Consider the following 18184-nt stretch of genomic DNA (forward strand, 5'->3'; position numbering starts at 1 on the left):
GGGGCGTTCCCCATATGAACAGCCACAAACTAGGCAGGGCTGCATCATCAGGAAGGGAAAAGCCAACAGTACCTTTTGAAAGAGCCCAGCATGCTCTGGCCAGCTCCACGGTTCCGCTGCTCCTTCCGAACATCTTCCCAGAGGTTTTTCAGGTTCCCTTTGTGGTCAGCCTTGGCTGTGAACTGTCCAAATCAGGATCTTCAGTTCTTCAGCTCCTGCTAAAATCCACTTCTGTGGTCACTTGTAAAGCAACCATAACTGCTGCCTTCGGGGTTTACCCAGTGCAGCTCTTGCTCCTCTGGGGTCTTATCAAATTAATTTTTGTCCTTACGAGGGGTCACCAGTTGTTACAAGGCTTGCAAGGGTCTTCATGGGTGGAGAGAGAGACGAGAATCTTGATCTCATGATCAGAAGGCTGATTTATTAAGTTATGATATATACTACATTAAGACTATACTAATAGGAATAGAGAGAGAAGTTCAGAAGCTGCTAAGCTAAGAACAGCCTAGGAATAGAATCAACAAGGGAACTCTCTCTGATTCTGTCCCAGAGAGAGCTCAGTCTCTGACTGGCCCTTAATTGTAAACATGGAACATGGACCAATCACAGGTACACCTGTTGCATTCCACAGCAGCAGACAACCATTGTTCACATTCTCTTTCTGGGGCCTCAGCTTCCCAGAAGAGGGAAAATCCTAAAAAAAAGATTTTTCACAAAAGATGTCTGTGACATGCTAGGACCCAGGGAAGATAAACACTCATTCTCCTTTACAGAAAAGGCTCTTAGCAGTGAACACACCCAAGATTTGTACACTTACAATCTGCCACTTACTCAAGACCATTTTAGAGCTACCAGACTTGAAGATGTTTGGGACATTTAAGTAAACTGCAACATCATAAATAAAGAGTGAGAACGCTGTCACTGTTTTTATTCCAAAGAGTATCTCAGTCCCTCATGAAAAACCTAGGTTTTCTGGCATTTCTTTGCAGAACGTGCTGCCCCTAACAAAAGTGTAAAAGCATTCTGACCAGCATACATGTAGATACTAGATTTATGCCAACAGTGTGAAATAACCACTGTGCTCATCTTGACTACTGCAATAGTTTCTACTTTCCATTTAGATCCAAAAAGGACTATTTTGAACGTTGTTTTTCATATAGCACAAAATCCAGTTTATGAATACTGGAATTATGTTTTCAGTAAATTTACATACGCAGGAGCTCCTCACTCTGCCTACCAACAGGAACATCCTGTATGAAAATTTTTATTGTCAATGAGAACTAGCAGTAACCTTCTGGTTTTATATCAAGTACACTTATCTCATTCTTGCAAAAGTCTTCTTGTCTGGCATGGAACTCTGCCTAAGAGTAACAAAATTCCCTGCCCAGGGAAACAAAGAGCTTTCCAGGATACCTGTTATTCTGCACCTCCCAGCTTTGTGTTGCTTTCCCACGTAAATACCTCCCTCTTGTGTTCACTTGTAAGTACTACGAGAATCGGCCACAAAAACCCCACCCAAAACCCAGACCTATCCTTGATGGTGTCAATCATTAGCAGGTATTGGATGGAATTCCAGGCAGTGAATGTTTCATCCTGCTGAAGCTTGTTCTCTCTGTGCTGGACTGCTCCTCAGCTGACAAATCTAAGGTATTGATGTCACATCTGAATTGCCAGGATTGACCCAAGAAGAAAACCTTCTGGCAGAGCTGATACACAAAGTGAATAGAACAGGTCAGTGACAAGACAAGGAAAACCAGGTAGTTTTAAAATTAGGCAAAATACATTTTGAGTTCTCAATCCGTTCTCCAAAGCAAGAGCATCACAGCTATGCTGTGAAAACTCAGTCACTTCTTTTTAACTTTTTCCTCCTTCTTCTGACAGATCTGACTCCAGATGCACTCACAGAGATTGGATAGTGGGACAGGCTGCAGCAGTGCAAAAGGTGCACTCACACTGCACTTCAGAGTGAATGAGCAGGGACTGCCAAATTTCATATGTAGTTCTGAAAAAAAATCCACTGGAGATGGCTTGTTGACTGTTTTTGATAGCTCAGATAGCCATAAAGGGAAAAATAAAAGTTTGATCAAATACCAAACTAGGCTTTCCTTTTCTTCTTTTTCCCTCCTGCCACCTTATTCCTGACACCAATAGCCTCTTCTGTGTCATCATCATCGTTCCGAGATCGCTTCTTCTCTCCCTGCTCCCGCAGCTCCTGCAATGCAATCGACACATTGACCCAGAGTTTGGTCTGAAGAAATTCAGAATACAACAGAGGGGACAGGGTCAAAAAGCCAGCACCCACCATTCGAGCAAACCTCTGGGCCTCAGCCACACGCTCTGTCAGCATCATAACTTCTTCCTCTTGCATGGGGAATGCTGGCAGCTTCTTGCCAATCAGGTGTTCAATGCGCTGGAACAGCTCTACATCATACCTGAGGGAAGACAGGGCACCAGTCTGAATCAGCCCTACTGAGAGGGCTTCAGCTGTCACCACTCACAGCCTTCAGCCCTTGTCTCCAGCCCACAGATACTGTTAGTTTGTGCTGATGGTCTCACAAGCAGCTCAGCTGCACCCAAATGATGCCTTCTGGCATGGCTTCTCTGATTTATCCAGCTCATCTCATCTTTGTTCAGAAGTATTTGGTAAAGATTTTCTTTTTAGACAAATAGTTCAGTGTTTGTAAAACACCCTCAAAGTTACTTAACCTACATTATATATTTAAAAAATATATATATTGTATAGTCCAGTTATAAACTGTTCTGATCAATGAATGCCTGCTTCCAGAATTTTTCTACTTTCCTCCCTCCCCACCCTAGGCTTTGAATTCTCTCCCCTTTAAATAAAACCAATTGGCACTTCAAAATGAAAAGTAGTATTGTATTCTCACTCAGGATAAGGTCAGATATTTTCTGCTCTGAAACACAGCTGGAAAGAATAAGCCTGTTAAATTTTATCACTTACTGTGTGACAAAGGTGATAGATTTGCCAGATCTCCCAGCTCGAGCTGTTCTCCCAACACGGTGAATGTAATCCTGGAAAGAATTTTCTTGATAAGCAATAATGTATGTTCACCAAACACAGAACAGATCTTATGGCAGATCAGACTATATATTTTCTCTTTAGGAAAGAACAAGAGAATGTCAAGAACACACTGCTAGCATTAACTGCTCAGGAGGGTGTGCAGCATCAGATTTTGAGAAGAGGCCTAAGTGGAGGCACAAATTCAGTTTTAACACTTGAATTCTTCTCTTTTTAAATGAGAAGACCAAATCCAATTATTCCAGACTGCAGGATAAAAAGTTGCAAAAAGTTGCAAGTTGTCTTGTTTTGCCAAGACTTCACTCTCACTTCCTTGGAAAGCTAATATTCACAGTGAACCCATGCCTGCATTTTCAGTCTTGGAATCTAGTGCTCTCCATAGTGCATCTTCCAGGGAAACCCTCTGACAAGTAGACTTGAACTTGGTAAGCATGGTGAAAGAGAGGATGATTGAGAATAATTTAGAAGAGTCTATTGAGCATCTTTGGTCAATATGGTTCAAGGCTGTTTTCCAGGTTTTATACTACATTATGGAAATTAAAATACTCCCTTCTCCATAGAGGATTTGCAGAGAGAGGACTGTAAGAAAGGATTTGTTCTATGAGTTAGATGAGAGAGAAGAGCACAAAGACCATAATAACACCATTCAAGCTGCCACCCCCACAGTTTTTTTCTTACTTTTGTGCTTTTACAAAAGGAGTGTCTTCAAAAGACCTACTATGCTTTCTTCTGTTTGCAAGGCACAGTATCTTTAATCATTGTAAGTGCAGGTTAATGGTATGTTTTCTGGAACTAAGCTGGGAAACAGTCACATCCCTGAGATAACCCCATACTTTCCATACAGAGAGCTTACTTTCTTTTCCTTTTGCTGTACTTTAGCAATATGAAGGTGAGACATATTAAGGACACCTTTCTTAACCAATCATCATCAGAGAACTTTTTTTTTTTTTTTTTTTTTTTTAAACACAGTTTAAAATATGAAGGCAGACCTCGATCACAGACACAGAGATGACTACATGAAACTAGTAATATGTTAAAATTGTTTTCAAAGCCCTTGAATGTAAAAAGGCAAAACATACAGTCTGGGCAGAAATGCAAAGGCACAGAGCATTCCTTACTTCCCCTCTTCACTTACAGGATCACCTCTACAACCCAGGCCATGAGACCATGCAAACAGAGATACCAACTCAATAGCAGAGGCTGAACTATGTTTCAATGTACAGAATCATGAATTAGGCTTCCAGCCAGCAGAAGAGAGAAAAGACGTCTCTGTTCCTTTGTCCACCTTCTTTTTCTATCTGCTCCCAGTGACCAGAAGCTCTCAGCTGGCACACAAACAGGCTTACCTTAGAGTGTGTAGGAATATCAAAGTTTATCACCACATCCACATGTGGGATGTCCAGACCTCTGCTTGCAACATCAGTAGCCAGGAGAACAGAACGTGCCTTTGCCTTGAACTTGTTCAGAGAGCCCAAACGTTTATTCTGGAAAAAGGAAAAAAAGAGAATGAGAGAATAACACTCATTCTAGTTTCTAGTTAACGTGCTCTTGATAAGATACTGGCAGAAAAGAACTGGCGAGGAAACTACTCAAAAATTTCACTTCCCTACTTTCTTAAATACCACAGAACCAGTGTCAGCATTCACATTAGTTAAATTTCTATAGATTTCTATAAATTTCTAGTCCAGTCCTCTAGCTGTGAAATACTCCTCCTGCAAGGCAGGTATGACTCAGTATGGTGCAGCCATTTCCCAAGCCCCAGGCCCTCTGCCCACTCTGTTGTGAGGGTTCGTGCCCATACCTGACTCATCTGCCCGTGGAGGGGAATGGCAGTGAAGCCCAGGTTGCGGAGCAGCAGAGCAGTCCTCTGAGTATTGTTACATGTACTGCAGAAGATCATGAAAGAGTTACCAGCCAGTTCATTCAATATATAAACCAGGTAGCTGTCCTGTAAAGAAACCAAGGGAGAATTCAAAAAACCCCAGAGATAATCACATGTGCAACATTAAGTCTAGGACTCAGAAAATGAAAATATATTGGACAGTTGTGGGAGCAAGAAAAGACAGTAAGAGAGAAGAAACAGAAGTGCCATTACCTTGAATTTGGAGGGGATGAAAATATAGTATTGCTGTAGTTTTTCAACTGTCTGATACTTGGAAGAAACAGCACATTTAACAGGATTCTTCAGAGCAGCACGCTGGAGTTTTTGAACCTGGTAAGATAATGAAATTTAGTTGGACAGAGATCTTGTCAGAAAATTGTATTAATACAGGCTAGTCAAAAGGACAGCCTGATGGAAAGAGAACTAAAACAGATTAGTGTGCTCCCACCTTCTTGGTCATGGTGGCAGAAAATAGGAATGTCTTCCTATCTCGGGGAATCACTTTTAATATCTTATCCACCTGTAAAAAAATAAGGAAATGGAAATACTAGACACTACAAGCAAGCAAGACACAAACCTTCCACAAATATAAAGATCATCCACATGAAGACTAATGCATATGCAAACATACAGTAGGAACAATTTTTTTTTTCTTCTAGAGGGAAGGTGTAGGCTGTTATCTTGTTGACAGAAAGTGTGAACTCCAAAAGTCCAACAACAGTGCAAATATCAGGCAATGTTTCTGCAGGAATGTGTCTGTGATGGTTTTCTACCCTAACTACATTCTATGTCAGGCACTCCAGAGACACTAGCAGATTTTAGAGTGCCTCCTACTGTTTGGGCAGTGCTCTGCAGAACTCTGCTATGTTCTAATCCCACCACAGATTTGTGTGTAATTATTAGATTTTAGTTACAATTCACTACTAATTTCTACAGGACAGCTCAGTGTTTTCCATGTATGATGCAATTTCAAAGGGACCCATCCAACGTTCCAAACTCATCTTTCAGCACATCCCCACCTCGGTCTCGAAATCCATGTTAAGGATCCGGTCAGCCTCATCCATCACCAGGAACTTCAGAGCTCGTAAATTGAAGCCCTTTGTGTTCTCCAGATGATCAACCAGACGGCCAGGGGTTGCTGCCAACAGCACAACAAGAGCAAATTCAGAATGAAAGCAGAGGAAAAGATCCAAACAGGCAAGACAGCTGTCCATTACAGAAATGGGACTCTTTGCCCAGGAAAAGTAAAGATTGCTTTGTGGGAATAACTCTTTCATAGGGTATCTTCAGAGAGTGTTTTGAAATAAGACTAATGGAGTCAGACTCTCTGAAGAATGTCCTAAAAAGAAGTGACACAAAAAAACCCCAGTAGACAAGCTTTAGTGCAAAAGATGACAGCAGCATTTCAAATACTTCAGGAGAATGAAAAAACAAGCCAAAAGCACTCCAGGTCTAGCAGGAATGGTTTGGAACGAGCTTGTAGCAACAAAGTTACTGGTGGATACTTTAGAAACATTAACAAGTCAGTACTCAGAGCTGGGACAAAACACAAATGAAGGATGTACTCTCCTTCCTTCGGTTAGCTGCAGTTTGATAATAATCACACTCCACATCCCCAGCACATCAACTTACCAATTATAACATGTGGTTTCTTGGCTAAGGCCAGAGACTGAGACATCGTGTCAATTCCACCCACAATAACCGCTGCAGGACAAAGAGAGGGGAGTGAATCCCTCAGTGTAGCACCAGCCCTCCCCTGGCACTGCAGTGTTCACTCTGACTGCCCACCACCCACAGCAATTCTGCACAAATGAAAAGTTACTTCTTTTTATGAGAATTTATTTTATTTTAGCATATCTAACCTTCCTAGGTTTCTTAAGCCATTCAATTAATGCCTTACTGGCCACAAGTATTTTATTTTCACAGCTGCAGAGCTACAGGCAGAATCTATTCCTTTCAGTTCAACACAACTGCAAAAATCTAGAAATTCTAAAAATATCCACAAAGCTTTTTTTGAAAGATTATCTAAAGAATCAATACAGACAGTCTGAAAAGCAGATTAAACTACATTACACCATAGGAGGGAGCTCTATGCAATTTCACTGGACACACACCAACTCTTGAGAACACTCTCCTCTATTTCCACCTTTAACTATTTAGACACAGGATGCAGGAGAGCTGTAGATCACTCCATGAGGAAAGACCACACAGTCTTTTCTTCTCAAAGCTGATACCAGATCTCTGTCTTCCAGCAGCATAAGCTTTTCTTACATTTTCTTCAACCCCTCATACAAATCCTCTATTTTTATCTTTGCAATCTCAAGCTGACAAACTGGCCTTCAGAAAAACTGGTGCAATACCATAAAAGCCACTTACTGCTTTGAACACCAATGGAGGACCCCAGAGCTTCAAACTGCTCTGAGATTTGAAAGGCCAGCTCCCTCGTTGGTGTGAGCACAAGAGCAAATAATCGCTGAGGTGTTTCCAGCAGGGCTTGGAGAATTGGCAAAGCAAAGGCTCCTGTTTTCCCAGAGCCAGTTTCTGCCAATCCAATGACATCCCTGCCTGCAAGAAGGAGCAAGGGGGGAAAAAACTGTTATACATCCACAACAGAGAAAGAAGACTTTAAAGTACTGTGCTATAAAACACAAGAACTCCCTAAGGACAGAAATAAAGGCAGACACACAGAAGGCAAAAGGAAAAAAAAACCATGAAGGGCCAAACCAAAGAATCTCAGAATCTCTCTGAAGCATTTTTAGGCTCTGATTTATCTGTACAATGATTACAGTCTCAATAGTCAATTTTCTAGTTAAATCTGTTAATATAAAGAGTTTCATACAAACCTCAGGTTCAAAATAAGATGTAATTTATAGTGTCTCAAATCTGACACCAGTTTACAGTTTAATGACTCCACCTCACTATTCTAGTCCAAATGGTGTCTGTTTAGTGGCTTACAAGGAAACAGACTGTGGTGTTTGAGACTTCAGTCACACAAACTACAGGACAACAGCACTACCAGGCTCACATTTCATAAGGCACAATTGTGCCATTGATTAACAGGGTAATCTAAACCATTTCCTTCAGTAGGAAGGGTAGGACAGAAAGTCTTACCCCAAAACAATGCAGGCAACAGGGTGGAATTCATCAACAGAATCCATTATGACCTCCTAAACTCATGCAGCTGAGAGGAACATGCTGTCAACACACCTTACACTGGAAACAATTTCTCAGTCTTTCCTTTGTGTTTGTGTTTTTTTTTTTTTTCCCAAGACAATTTTATATGTGTAAAAGAGTCTGACAAAAGTTAAATACTAGGACAGAGAAGACACTGGAAGTTTGTTCCCATTCTGTCACTATGTTATTCCTTTCCTCCTTGAGAGCATTTTGGGGGGTTTTGTCAAAAAAAAAAAATCTAGAGGCAGAAATTTCTGCTGAATTCAGTATTCTTTTTTTTGTAATTCCAGAATGCTTACAGGAAGTCACTGGTTATTACTCACTTCAGAAATCTAATTTCAAAGAGTTGCAAATGACACATATTAAGGAATCGGTCAAGGCATCTTCACTTTCAGTCACACACACACACACTCTGTAGGTCTCTACCAGAAGCAGCACAGTCCAAAACTGATTGGAAGCTTCCTGTGTATCCCTGAGTATTTCAGGACCAAAATGATCAATGTGGACTAGCAGTTCAAATGATTAGTAAGATTTCTATTTAACATGGATTGTCAGAACTACACAACAGGAGTGAACACTCAAGGAACAATGTTTGTACTCATTTGTAAGTCTGTGGCTGCAGGCAGGGTCATAGGATAAACTAGTATTCCAAGCTCCACCTGGGAAGGACACATAATGAATATGAAAACTGCTTTTAGACACAGATCCTCAGCAATGAAGAAGTTGGGACACACTCATCCCTGATCCTTCTCACTCAGCAAAATTCATTCACACAGAGTTCCTGGAGCAGTCCCCAGCTCAGGACCAAAGAAATACACTGCTCACCTTGGAGAGCCACTGGAATAGCCTCAATTTGGATCTTCGTTGGCACCTTCCATCCCAACTGGTCACAAGCTTCACACAGGACATCTGTCACTCCCTGAACATTAGTGACAAGAGAAAAGGGGAACAAACATCACCAAAAAGACCGAGATTAAATCACTGACTTAAATTAAATACATGCTGCAACAGACAACTCGTTTCTAGCGGAGACAAACCCCACCAGGCCCCCAGTGCAACTCTCTGAAAGGGCAGGCTGCTCACAGTGATGCCCACTTCCATCAGTAATTTCATCGGATTTGTTCCAAATCTGTTAGAGATGACTGGCACAGGAAGAATACGGTCGGTTTTACCCTAGTTTACACAATGAACTTCCCTCCTCACATACACACCTATCTCTTCACCATGACCACAGAAAATAAAAAAAAAACATATCAAGTTAAGACAACTCGAAGATAGCGGCGATGGGAGCAGCAGTGCCAGCCCAGCGGGGCACGGCCGAGTGCCCGCAGCTCACGGGGCCCGGCCCCGCTGCCCGCCACACGTGTCTGCGCCGCGGGCGGGCCCGCAGCTCCCCGGCCTCCTCCGCGGGGCAACGGGACGCTGCTCCCCGGGACAGCGCAGCGAGCACCGGCGGCAGGAGCGGCTCCGGCTCAGTCTCACCAAGTCCTTGAAGCTGCGTGGCTCCTCCGCCGCCGGCCCCGGCTCCTGCTCCGGCTCCGCCGCGGAGCCTTCCTCCTCTACTGCCGCCATCTTGGCCCGTCCCCTCCGGACGCAGCGCAGAGCACTCTGGGAGCTGCACTCCGCCCCAGGGCACGCCGGGATGTGTAGTTCCGCAGGAAGAGCCGAGCCGAGCGGGAGGGCTCTCCCTCAGCTCCGAGCGGTGCCCGGGGAAGGGGAGCTGCGGATCTCCAGCCGCCTCTCCCGGGACAGCGACACCCTCAAGGGGATGGGGAAAAGCCTGCCTGCCTGCCCGCCTGGCGTATATCGCAATACTCATCCTAATCATCTCCACCCCCATCCTATTTTCACTTCTGTCTAACAACCTCAACAACACCCCCAACACAATCACAAACACAGTCAAAGCCTCCTTCTTAATCAGCTTAATCCCCATAACAATCTACATCTACTCCAGGACAGAAAGCCTCACCTCCTTCTGAGAATGAAAATTCATTATAAACTTCAAAATCTCCGTCAGCCTAAAAATAGACTTCTACTCCCTTACCTTCCTCCCTATTGCACTGTTCGTATCATGATCTATCCTACAATTTGCAACATGATATATAGCTTCAGACCCCTATATCACAAAATTTTTCCCCTACCTACTATTCTTCCTAATCACAATACTCATCCTAATCATCGCAAACAACAGATTTGTCCTATTCATTGGCTGAGAAGGAGTTGGAATCATGTCCTTCCTACTAATAAGCTGATGACATGGACGAGCAGAAGCCAACACCGCTGCCCTTTACAACCAAATCGGAGACATCGAACTTATCCTCTGCATAGCATGACTGGCTTCTGCCATAAACACCTAAGAAATCCAACAACTTCCCACCCCATCCCAAACTCCCACACTGCCCCGAATGTAGCCTCAGGCCTGTGCTCAGTACAGCACGGCTTAGGCAGTGGTGGATGCTGTTTCCAGCTCTTGCCTTCTACAGCAGGCAAAATGAGCTGGCCAGGACAAAAAGGCAAGAATTTGTATAAACTTGCATCCATGATGCATCTAGAGAATGTGAAAAATGCGTATTTTATGATTGGCTTTTCGCAAATATGAAAATGAATATTATATGTGTTATGTTAGAAAGTAATGCTATGTTAATTTTCTTAAGTAGTGTGTTAAATATAGTTTTAGGTTATAACATAATGTTAAGATAGAAACTATGCTATGTAAGACACTTTTTTTAAGAGAGGACTCACACCAAGATAGCAGCCGCAGGACACTTTAATCTTTCAGAGAAAAAGAATTTATTGCTCTCTTATCGAGTTCTTCCCGCCTTGCTCAGCCCTGAAGATGCCGTCAGGATTAAGAGGAAAAAGCTGACACTGACCAGACAGAATCCTTTGTTTGAATGGAATTTATGCATCATGTATGATGTGTATGAATATGCAACGGGCTATTGCTTTTAAGGGTTAATCCTCTGTTAACGTGGGTCCTTTTTCGGGCTTATTTTGCCCAGCAAGTGGCACCTGGACTGTCTGTAACTCTTTGTTTTTATTGTCTCATATTGTCCTAATCCCAATTGTTCAATTTTTTATTAATTTAATTATATTACTATTTTTATAACCATTTTATTACTATTAATTTTTTTAAATTTTAAAAACAAGTGATTGGCATTTTTCACAGAGAACAAATGAAGTGCTTCGGATGTGTTGGTATGAAACACTTTGAAGCACTAGTGATGGGAAGAGAGAAAAGAGCTGTCATTGTCCCACATTGTTTTCTGCTTATGATAATTGCTAGTGTGAATTTTTGAAGTATGAATTATGAATTTTTTTCCCTCTGTCTCTGGGAAGTCTGTTTGGGCGTGCTCCCAGTGGAAATGCTGATACACTCCAGCATCTGTCCCTGGATTCCAAGCATGGCATTTCCTCTGTACCCAGAACAATGAGGAAAGTGAGAGGAAATACGAACGAACTCTCTGCGTGACAGGGAAAGAAGAGGAAACCTGAAACAATTCATGGGCAGGAGTCAAAATGAAACTGCTGCATCCCACTGTGCTCAAGAGCAGTGATAAATTAAAAAAAAAAAAAAAAAAAAAGCAACAAACCAAACCCACCCTGTGTAGATGCTCCTTGTTACCATATGTTTCAAAAATTACAGCAGCCTGACCATCAGCTTGCTGCTTATTGTTGGTGCTAAAGGTTAAGCCTGGCCAGCACGTAGACATGAACCCCTGTGAGGGTCACTGGGATGCCTCAGGAAATGGAGTCAGGGATGTGACAGGAAGTCATTGCTTGTGATTCTTTACTGAACTCCTTGCCCACATAATATGGTGCTGTTTTAGTGGGGAGCAGGGTGGAGCAATTCTATTCTGGTGAAATTCCAGTCTGTGTAATTCCCTATTGTCAACAGATGTATTTGAATGAAGGTTTTCTCCTGTCCTAAATTGCTGTTGGGAGCATTCATGCATGATAAAATAAATATACAGCTTCTAAGTAGTAATTCCTTTTTTGTGCTTTTCAGCACAAGACATTGCAGATTATACTGGATTTAGAAATTGTCACTCCAGGGCTTTTAAACAAATGTGCTCCTAGCTCTACTGCATGTTACAGTCCTTAGCAGGGGCAGGGTGAGAGCATCCCCAGCAGATGGATTTTAGTGCAGATATAATGTCAGCTATTTCAGAAGGGGTGCATAATGAGATGAGAGGGACAATGTGTACAAGCATATCACCTCCAGGAGTGCAGAGAGACACTGACACAAAAGTGCTTCATGTTCATTTATTCGAATCAGCAGTCTACTTGTTCATTTCTGGCAAACAGGCATGGGTATCAAAAGCATCTGAGTCCCACTCTGGGGAACCAGAGCTTTTATTCTTCCTACAACATATTAAAACAAATGTTGATATCATGAAAAGAGACAAGAAGGACAGCGATTTAAGCTTTGTGACCCGGAGTGCTGCCCTCCCTAAGGACTTGGTCAGTGTTACAGAATTACAGAGTAGGTTTTTCTAATCATTAGGATTTGTGTCTGCTCAGGGAAGTTTCCCTTGCTCACTGGGCATGCTTGTGGAGGGAGTTACCTCTGCATTGACTCTTTGAGTCGCCTCAAGCTAGTTTCAGGGTCTCTTCCTTGTACCTCTTTCAGGTACTGACATGATCCCCATCATCACCATACTTGGGCACTTCTCAGAGGTGTGATCCCAGACACATCCTGGTGAGGTAGGGAAGTGCTACTATCCCTGTTTTGAACAGGGAACTGAGGTACTGATGGCTCAAAATCACAAAGGGCATATTTAGCAGAACAGTCACTTGAAATAGGGTCCCAGCCCTTGCTCCTGCTTTGCAGGGGCTCTGCCACTGAATCATCCTACTCCTCTCTACCCCTCCTGTATATTAGTACCTGCATGTATTTCACTGATATGAAGCCTTCTGTGGGAAGCATTGCTAGGAGCACGTGTAGCTCTCCATGAGTGCTGCCTCCCCCCTCCAGATGATCCACTGTGGTCTCACAGGCTGCTTGACTGCATGGAGAGTGGCACTTCCACCTCTCGGGTGTGCTCCCATCACGTAGCACCAACCTACTGGTTTTGTTCTACCCTGTCTTACTACCCTTCCCTTCCTGCTGCAGGAGATATAACTGTGTCCTTCCACCAATGCCCTGAGGAAGACTCTGGTCCCAGGGCCATTCTTCTCTCTATTTTGGCTCCTGAAATCTATTGTCACTGTTTGAACTGTGTTTCACCTATTTTATTACTATCAGCATTCAAGTCATGCTTTCTGTTTCCTTCAGGGACTTGCCCTCCCTCACAGCAAAATAACAGGTAACTTGCTCTCACATGCTACAGACTTGCTTTTACTCTAAAAAACAACAGCTTTCCTTTGGAACAGAGGCCTCCTTAAAAAAAAAAAATTATATATATATATATATATATATATATATATATACACACACTCTTAAATACAATATCATAAGCTTAAAATCACTCTATGCAAATAAATAGGATACAAACATCACAGTTCTCAGTCTGGAGAGGTTTCTCCAAAACAGATAAATTCTGGCCCTGCTATTTCATCCATACAGTCTGTCATATCTGGAGCTGCTTCTTTCTACAGCCTTTCCAGATGTACCTTGGTAATGGGATTGTACTCTACTGGAAATTGCAGCTGCTGGCTTTTTTAGGGTACTCCAGCCCTTGTACCACACACAGATTTATAAGTTGTTTACAAACCAGGTTCAGTCAGCATCAGGTATTTAATCTGCCTCCTGACCTAATTCTTTTTGCTGCCTTGGGGAAGCAGAGCAGTGGAGATGGCTGGGGAAAAAGGGGTCTGCAGAACGTCCACCTCACAGCACCAGCACTTTGAACTGTAAAACAACAGGTAGCAGTGATAATGGTCACAGTAAATAATGCAATGTCTCCAAACCCAGTTTTTATATGGGCCAAACACTGTTTCAGCTGCAGGGTCTCGGGATCTTGGCAGTGGTTTTAGCACCCAAGCTGAGTCTCCTCGTGCGTGGGGAAAGCTCTGTTCTGGACTCCAGAAGATCACAGACTTCATCCATTGCCCTGGTGCAGGTCTCGAGGTTGTCAGCCAGCTTCTGGATTTTGGCCTTGAGCACAGCCTGGCTTACTTTGGTGGCCTCCTTTGTGCATTCTGGCACGAGGAAGCTGTGGGAGCCGCAGAGGACCATGAAGCAGACGGAGTTGTAGAGCGAGATGGACGCCCTCTTCTCCGACTGCCGCAGAGCCGGGTCACCCGGGCCCTGCCCCCGGCGAAGGAACTCCAGGCAGCCCAGTATTTCCCTCATCTGTTTCCGACAAGTCACCGCAATTTCCTGCACCTTCCTCACCTCCCGGGAATTGCAGAGCACCAAGGAGAGGTCGGAAGTGATGCTGACGGCGCCACCGACCGTGGCCAGGCCCAGGCCCACAGCCGAGGCCAGCAGAGAGGCTCCGAGCGTGGCGGGGCTCAGGGACAGCCCCAGGATGGCCGTGAGCGCCCCGGTGGCCGTCAGGGCGCTCCCGCTGACGTTGGCGATCAGGGAGCTGCGGCGGAGCTGGCTGAGTTTCCGAGCTGCCCGGTGGAGGTGCGCGATTTGGCCGCGCAGCCTCTGCCGCTGCTCCAGCAGGGCCGCGTGGAAGTGCTGCGTGGGGTCTGCTGTGGGCACGAAGGCAGCACCGTCCCTCTCCATGGCTTCTGTCCAGAGAAAGAAAAGTCTGGGGTGGGATCTATGTCAAAAAAACCCAGTGAGACATGCTCATCCTGGATCACCATTTCAGGGATGGCATCCAGCCAAATTTTTGTTGCTTCAGCCCAGCTACAAGAAAGGTTTTCCACCTGCAATCACGTACACACATACCCATATGAATGTGTACATTCAATTACGTTTTCCATTGTAACTTTCAGACAGCAAAACTTTAAAATGTTTTTCTTAATCCCTGCAAAGACTGAAGTATCCTAAGGACTGGGGTCAGAGGTGCTGTTACCATGATCAAAAGACACAAAAGGTCTTTTGGAACCTGGGGACAGAAATTCCCCTGAGGTTAGGTGACTCAGTGCCCAGAGCAGTAATGCTGCCAGAATGAATCTGTTGCCCCCCTGATGGGATTCAGAGGATCTGCAGTATAGAAGGACATCTTTGACAAGAAAGGTCAGACTGCAAGGAGGTGAAAGCTATCTCAGGTTTTTGTATAGGGATGATTTCCTATTAAAGGAGGACAGAGAGAAGGTGCTGAATGGGATCTATGTCTGGATTTTGCATATAGGAGGTGAGGAGTTTATTAATGCCTTGGATGGGTGAACACCCTTCCTTTCTTTAAGCTTCAGCAACTCGAGGCCCCCTGCAGCATGTTTTTTTTTTCCTATAGTAACCTGGTGCCAGTGTATGAACAAAGATGGGAACTATTGTTCTGTGGTCATAAATACCCAGTTACAGTGGCAGGGAGGCCTCTGAACCTTGATAGTAAGAGTCATGAAGAGCACATCAGAAAAGGAGGCCCAGTTTTAGTGTGCACTCCCTGGCAGTTGGGGAAACAAGGGAAATACAGAGGGCTGTGAATAGAAAAGGCTTGAAAACTGCTGCGTCTGGAAAACCTCCCCTGGCAAGATAGCAGGAGAGGCTTCATTTCTAGGAGATGAATCTACAGTGTTTCTGTACTAGACAGTCTCTGTTTGCTGTCTCTGTTCATTGCCACAAGTGCAGAAAGAAATGTTCCAATAAATATTTTCAGGTTGCTCTAGGGATGCCAAATGCTCTACAAAGGAAGCCAGCAACTTCAATCCTGCTCACAGGGAACCTGAGGCAACAGAGCCAACAGGAATGGTGATGTAGCTGATTGTCTGGTAGAAGCAGAGTTTCTGTGCTTCACCGCACTGCACTGTGCACTCGGCTGTGCTGCCTCTGCACCTAGCAAGGTGCAGAGCTGAGGAGCTTTTTGGAGCCCATAATGCCCTCACAGCCAAAAGGAGTCTCTGCAGCAGAAAGACCCTGTCACTAACCCAACTGAGCAAAACTATTCATTGCTGCAGGCACTTTTCACTTCAAAATCTTCTGTACTGTGGGAACTGAAGGTGCCTGGTCCCTCATAAAGTCACACTATGTAGCTAGGATCCTTGGGGCTTCATTCTGCAGAATCCTCATGTTTCAGAAGGAGAGAACTTTGTACCATAGTCTTTCATATGGAAGAGTATTCATAAGTAATTCTCACTGCAATCTTTCCCCCTTCTGCTAGCTTGTCCTAATTCATCTCACACAGATTTTTAAGACACCCCCTCACGCCCTTCAGGAAATGCCCCCAGTCTCTCTTGGTGTCAATGAGTCATTTGAATCACTTAGTACATTTTGCTTCTCTCAACTGGAGGCTGTGTCTATTATTTTTACACTTTAATTAGAAATAAAGCTGGAAACACAAGGACTAACAGTAATCTAAATAGATACCAGCATTGAAATGAACAATGAGCACATCACCAATAACTTAACAACGGATCAATATGATGATCATTATATATGTCAATTCCTGTAGCCTCTCAACAATTTGTTCTGAAGATTTAGTTGCTGAAAACTGTCTCAGGTAATAACAGCTACTATCACACTGAATTATTAGAACAATCATTCCAAATATATATATATATATATATATTATTAGAACAATCTTATATATATATATATATATATTATATATATTATTAAACAATCATTCCAAATATAGCATAGGCCATGTAGTAGGCAAATCTTTTGACAGTGATTAATGCCAGCAGAAAGGAAAAAAAAGTCCTGCTCTTAGAGAAAAATCTCCCCAGCACTAAAGGTATACATTAGTCCAAAGCCTGCAAACACTTTCCTAATAGAGTACTCAAAGACACTAAAAAAATTACTGGTTCAAACTTACCTTCAGTTTCCAGCCACCCTCCCAGAAGACAAATTTTGATCTGTTTCTGGAGGAGACCAATTTATAGCTCCTGTGGACCAATTGCTGGGATGGGAATGCTTTGCCTCATACTGGGAGTTTGCCATTTCCTGCTCTCCCTTGTGCAGAAGGATGTGACACACTGCAAAGTGACCTGTGGGACAGTGAGCACACACCATGCTCAGGAAACGATCCCTGCGAATGAACATTGTGTGTTCACTTTTCCTGAAGTGTAGGGTGGAAAAAAAGTTTAAAAATCGCAGCCTATTCCTGGCTGTGAGCTAGTGCAGACATTCTCTGCAGGGAACAGTTGCCTTTCCTTTCCCTGAAATAGCAACTGACTTTACTCTGTGCTGGAGCTGCCAATTGTTTGATGACTGAAGTTTCCCCCACTACACATCTAGAGCCAGGGGAGCTATCAGCCAGCCAACTGCTCCATTCAAGGCCAGTGTACTTTTAAAAATCCCAGCTCTTTGGGAAAATCCATAAAAGGGAAGCAGTCCTACAGCGAGATCATTGCTCTGAATTCCCATCCCTTCTCCTTCCCAGTACATAAAAACATGCTGCAAAAGGAGTGATCACCCTGCGTTTTTACTCTGTTTCTTAGCCATAGGCACCACAATGGTTGAGAAACAGCCCTCCTGTTTTCCTGAAGGGCCTGCCCAGCAATCAATAATCAGAAGGAAAGGATCATTTGCCTCCCTTGTTCTGCTGCCTGCTGTTGCCTGGCAGTTGTGCCAGACAGATGTGGCCAGAGGGAAAAAGTGATGAAGATGCTGGGGAGGAACAGCCTAAGTGCCACTCCTGTTGCTGCCTTCCATGCTGAAACAAGGCCAGTTTTAATCAAAGATTGTTTTGATGGGGAACTGTTTTGATGGCACTCGGTGGTATGTGTGCCATGTGTCTTTATTGACACAGGGCCCCTGGTCCTGGGGACAATTCTATTGAGCAGCTGTGCTTGAAGATGGGGCATCTGCTTTCTTGTTGGGTGGATTCTTGCTCTTTAGGACTATTTGTTGACAGGAATGCTCTGATTTTGCCCCTGACCTATTTAATTTGAAAGCTATTTACCTGTAACTGAATGGTGAGGCTTTCCTGTTGAATTTGTGGGCTGTGTAGCCACACAATCACTGGAGCTGACCTTTAAAAGGGCTGAGACTGTAAAGCAGCAGGCAGGGAGAGGAGAAGGCT

The 18184-nt window shown here is 43.7% G+C and overlaps 2 protein-coding genes across 3 annotated transcripts; both read right to left on the reverse strand.

Moving 5' to 3' along the window:
* Positions 1 to 401: 401 nt before the first annotated feature.
* Positions 402 to 9675, reverse strand: DDX47 (DEAD-box helicase 47). 2 transcript variants are annotated; one of them, XM_058805444.1, is made up of 13 exons: positions 9579 to 9675; positions 8922 to 9015; positions 7299 to 7487; positions 6555 to 6626; positions 5942 to 6060; positions 5371 to 5442; positions 5136 to 5252; positions 4842 to 4988; positions 4387 to 4524; positions 2963 to 3033; positions 2303 to 2432; positions 2092 to 2212; positions 402 to 1706 (listed from the first exon to the last, which is right to left on the reverse strand). In XM_058805444.1, exons 1-12 carry the CDS (start codon positions 9666 to 9668, stop codon positions 2096 to 2098), a joined length of 1356 nt encoding a protein of 451 aa, XP_058661427.1. In that variant the 5' UTR covers positions 9669 to 9675; the 3' UTR covers positions 402 to 1706; positions 2092 to 2095. The 2 variants fall into 2 exon arrangements, with proteins under 2 accessions (XP_058661427.1, XP_058661426.1); XM_058805443.1 differs by having other exon boundaries at positions 402 to 2212.
* A 2710-nt stretch (positions 9676 to 12385) lies between these two features.
* APOLD1 (apolipoprotein L domain containing 1) lies at positions 12386 to 16995 on the reverse strand. Its single transcript, XM_058805697.1, has 2 exons — positions 16976 to 16995; positions 12386 to 14783 (listed from the first exon to the last, which is right to left on the reverse strand). Exon 2 carries the CDS (start codon positions 14776 to 14778, stop codon positions 14038 to 14040), a length of 741 nt encoding a protein of 246 aa, XP_058661680.1. The 5' UTR covers positions 14779 to 14783; positions 16976 to 16995; the 3' UTR covers positions 12386 to 14037.
* Between the last annotated feature and the right edge of the window lie 1189 nt (positions 16996 to 18184).

Source organism: Ammospiza caudacuta, chromosome 5 (genome assembly GCF_027887145.1).
Source record: "Ammospiza caudacuta isolate bAmmCau1 chromosome 5, bAmmCau1.pri, whole genome shotgun sequence".
Lineage (NCBI taxonomy): Eukaryota > Metazoa > Chordata > Aves > Passeriformes > Passerellidae > Ammospiza > Ammospiza caudacuta.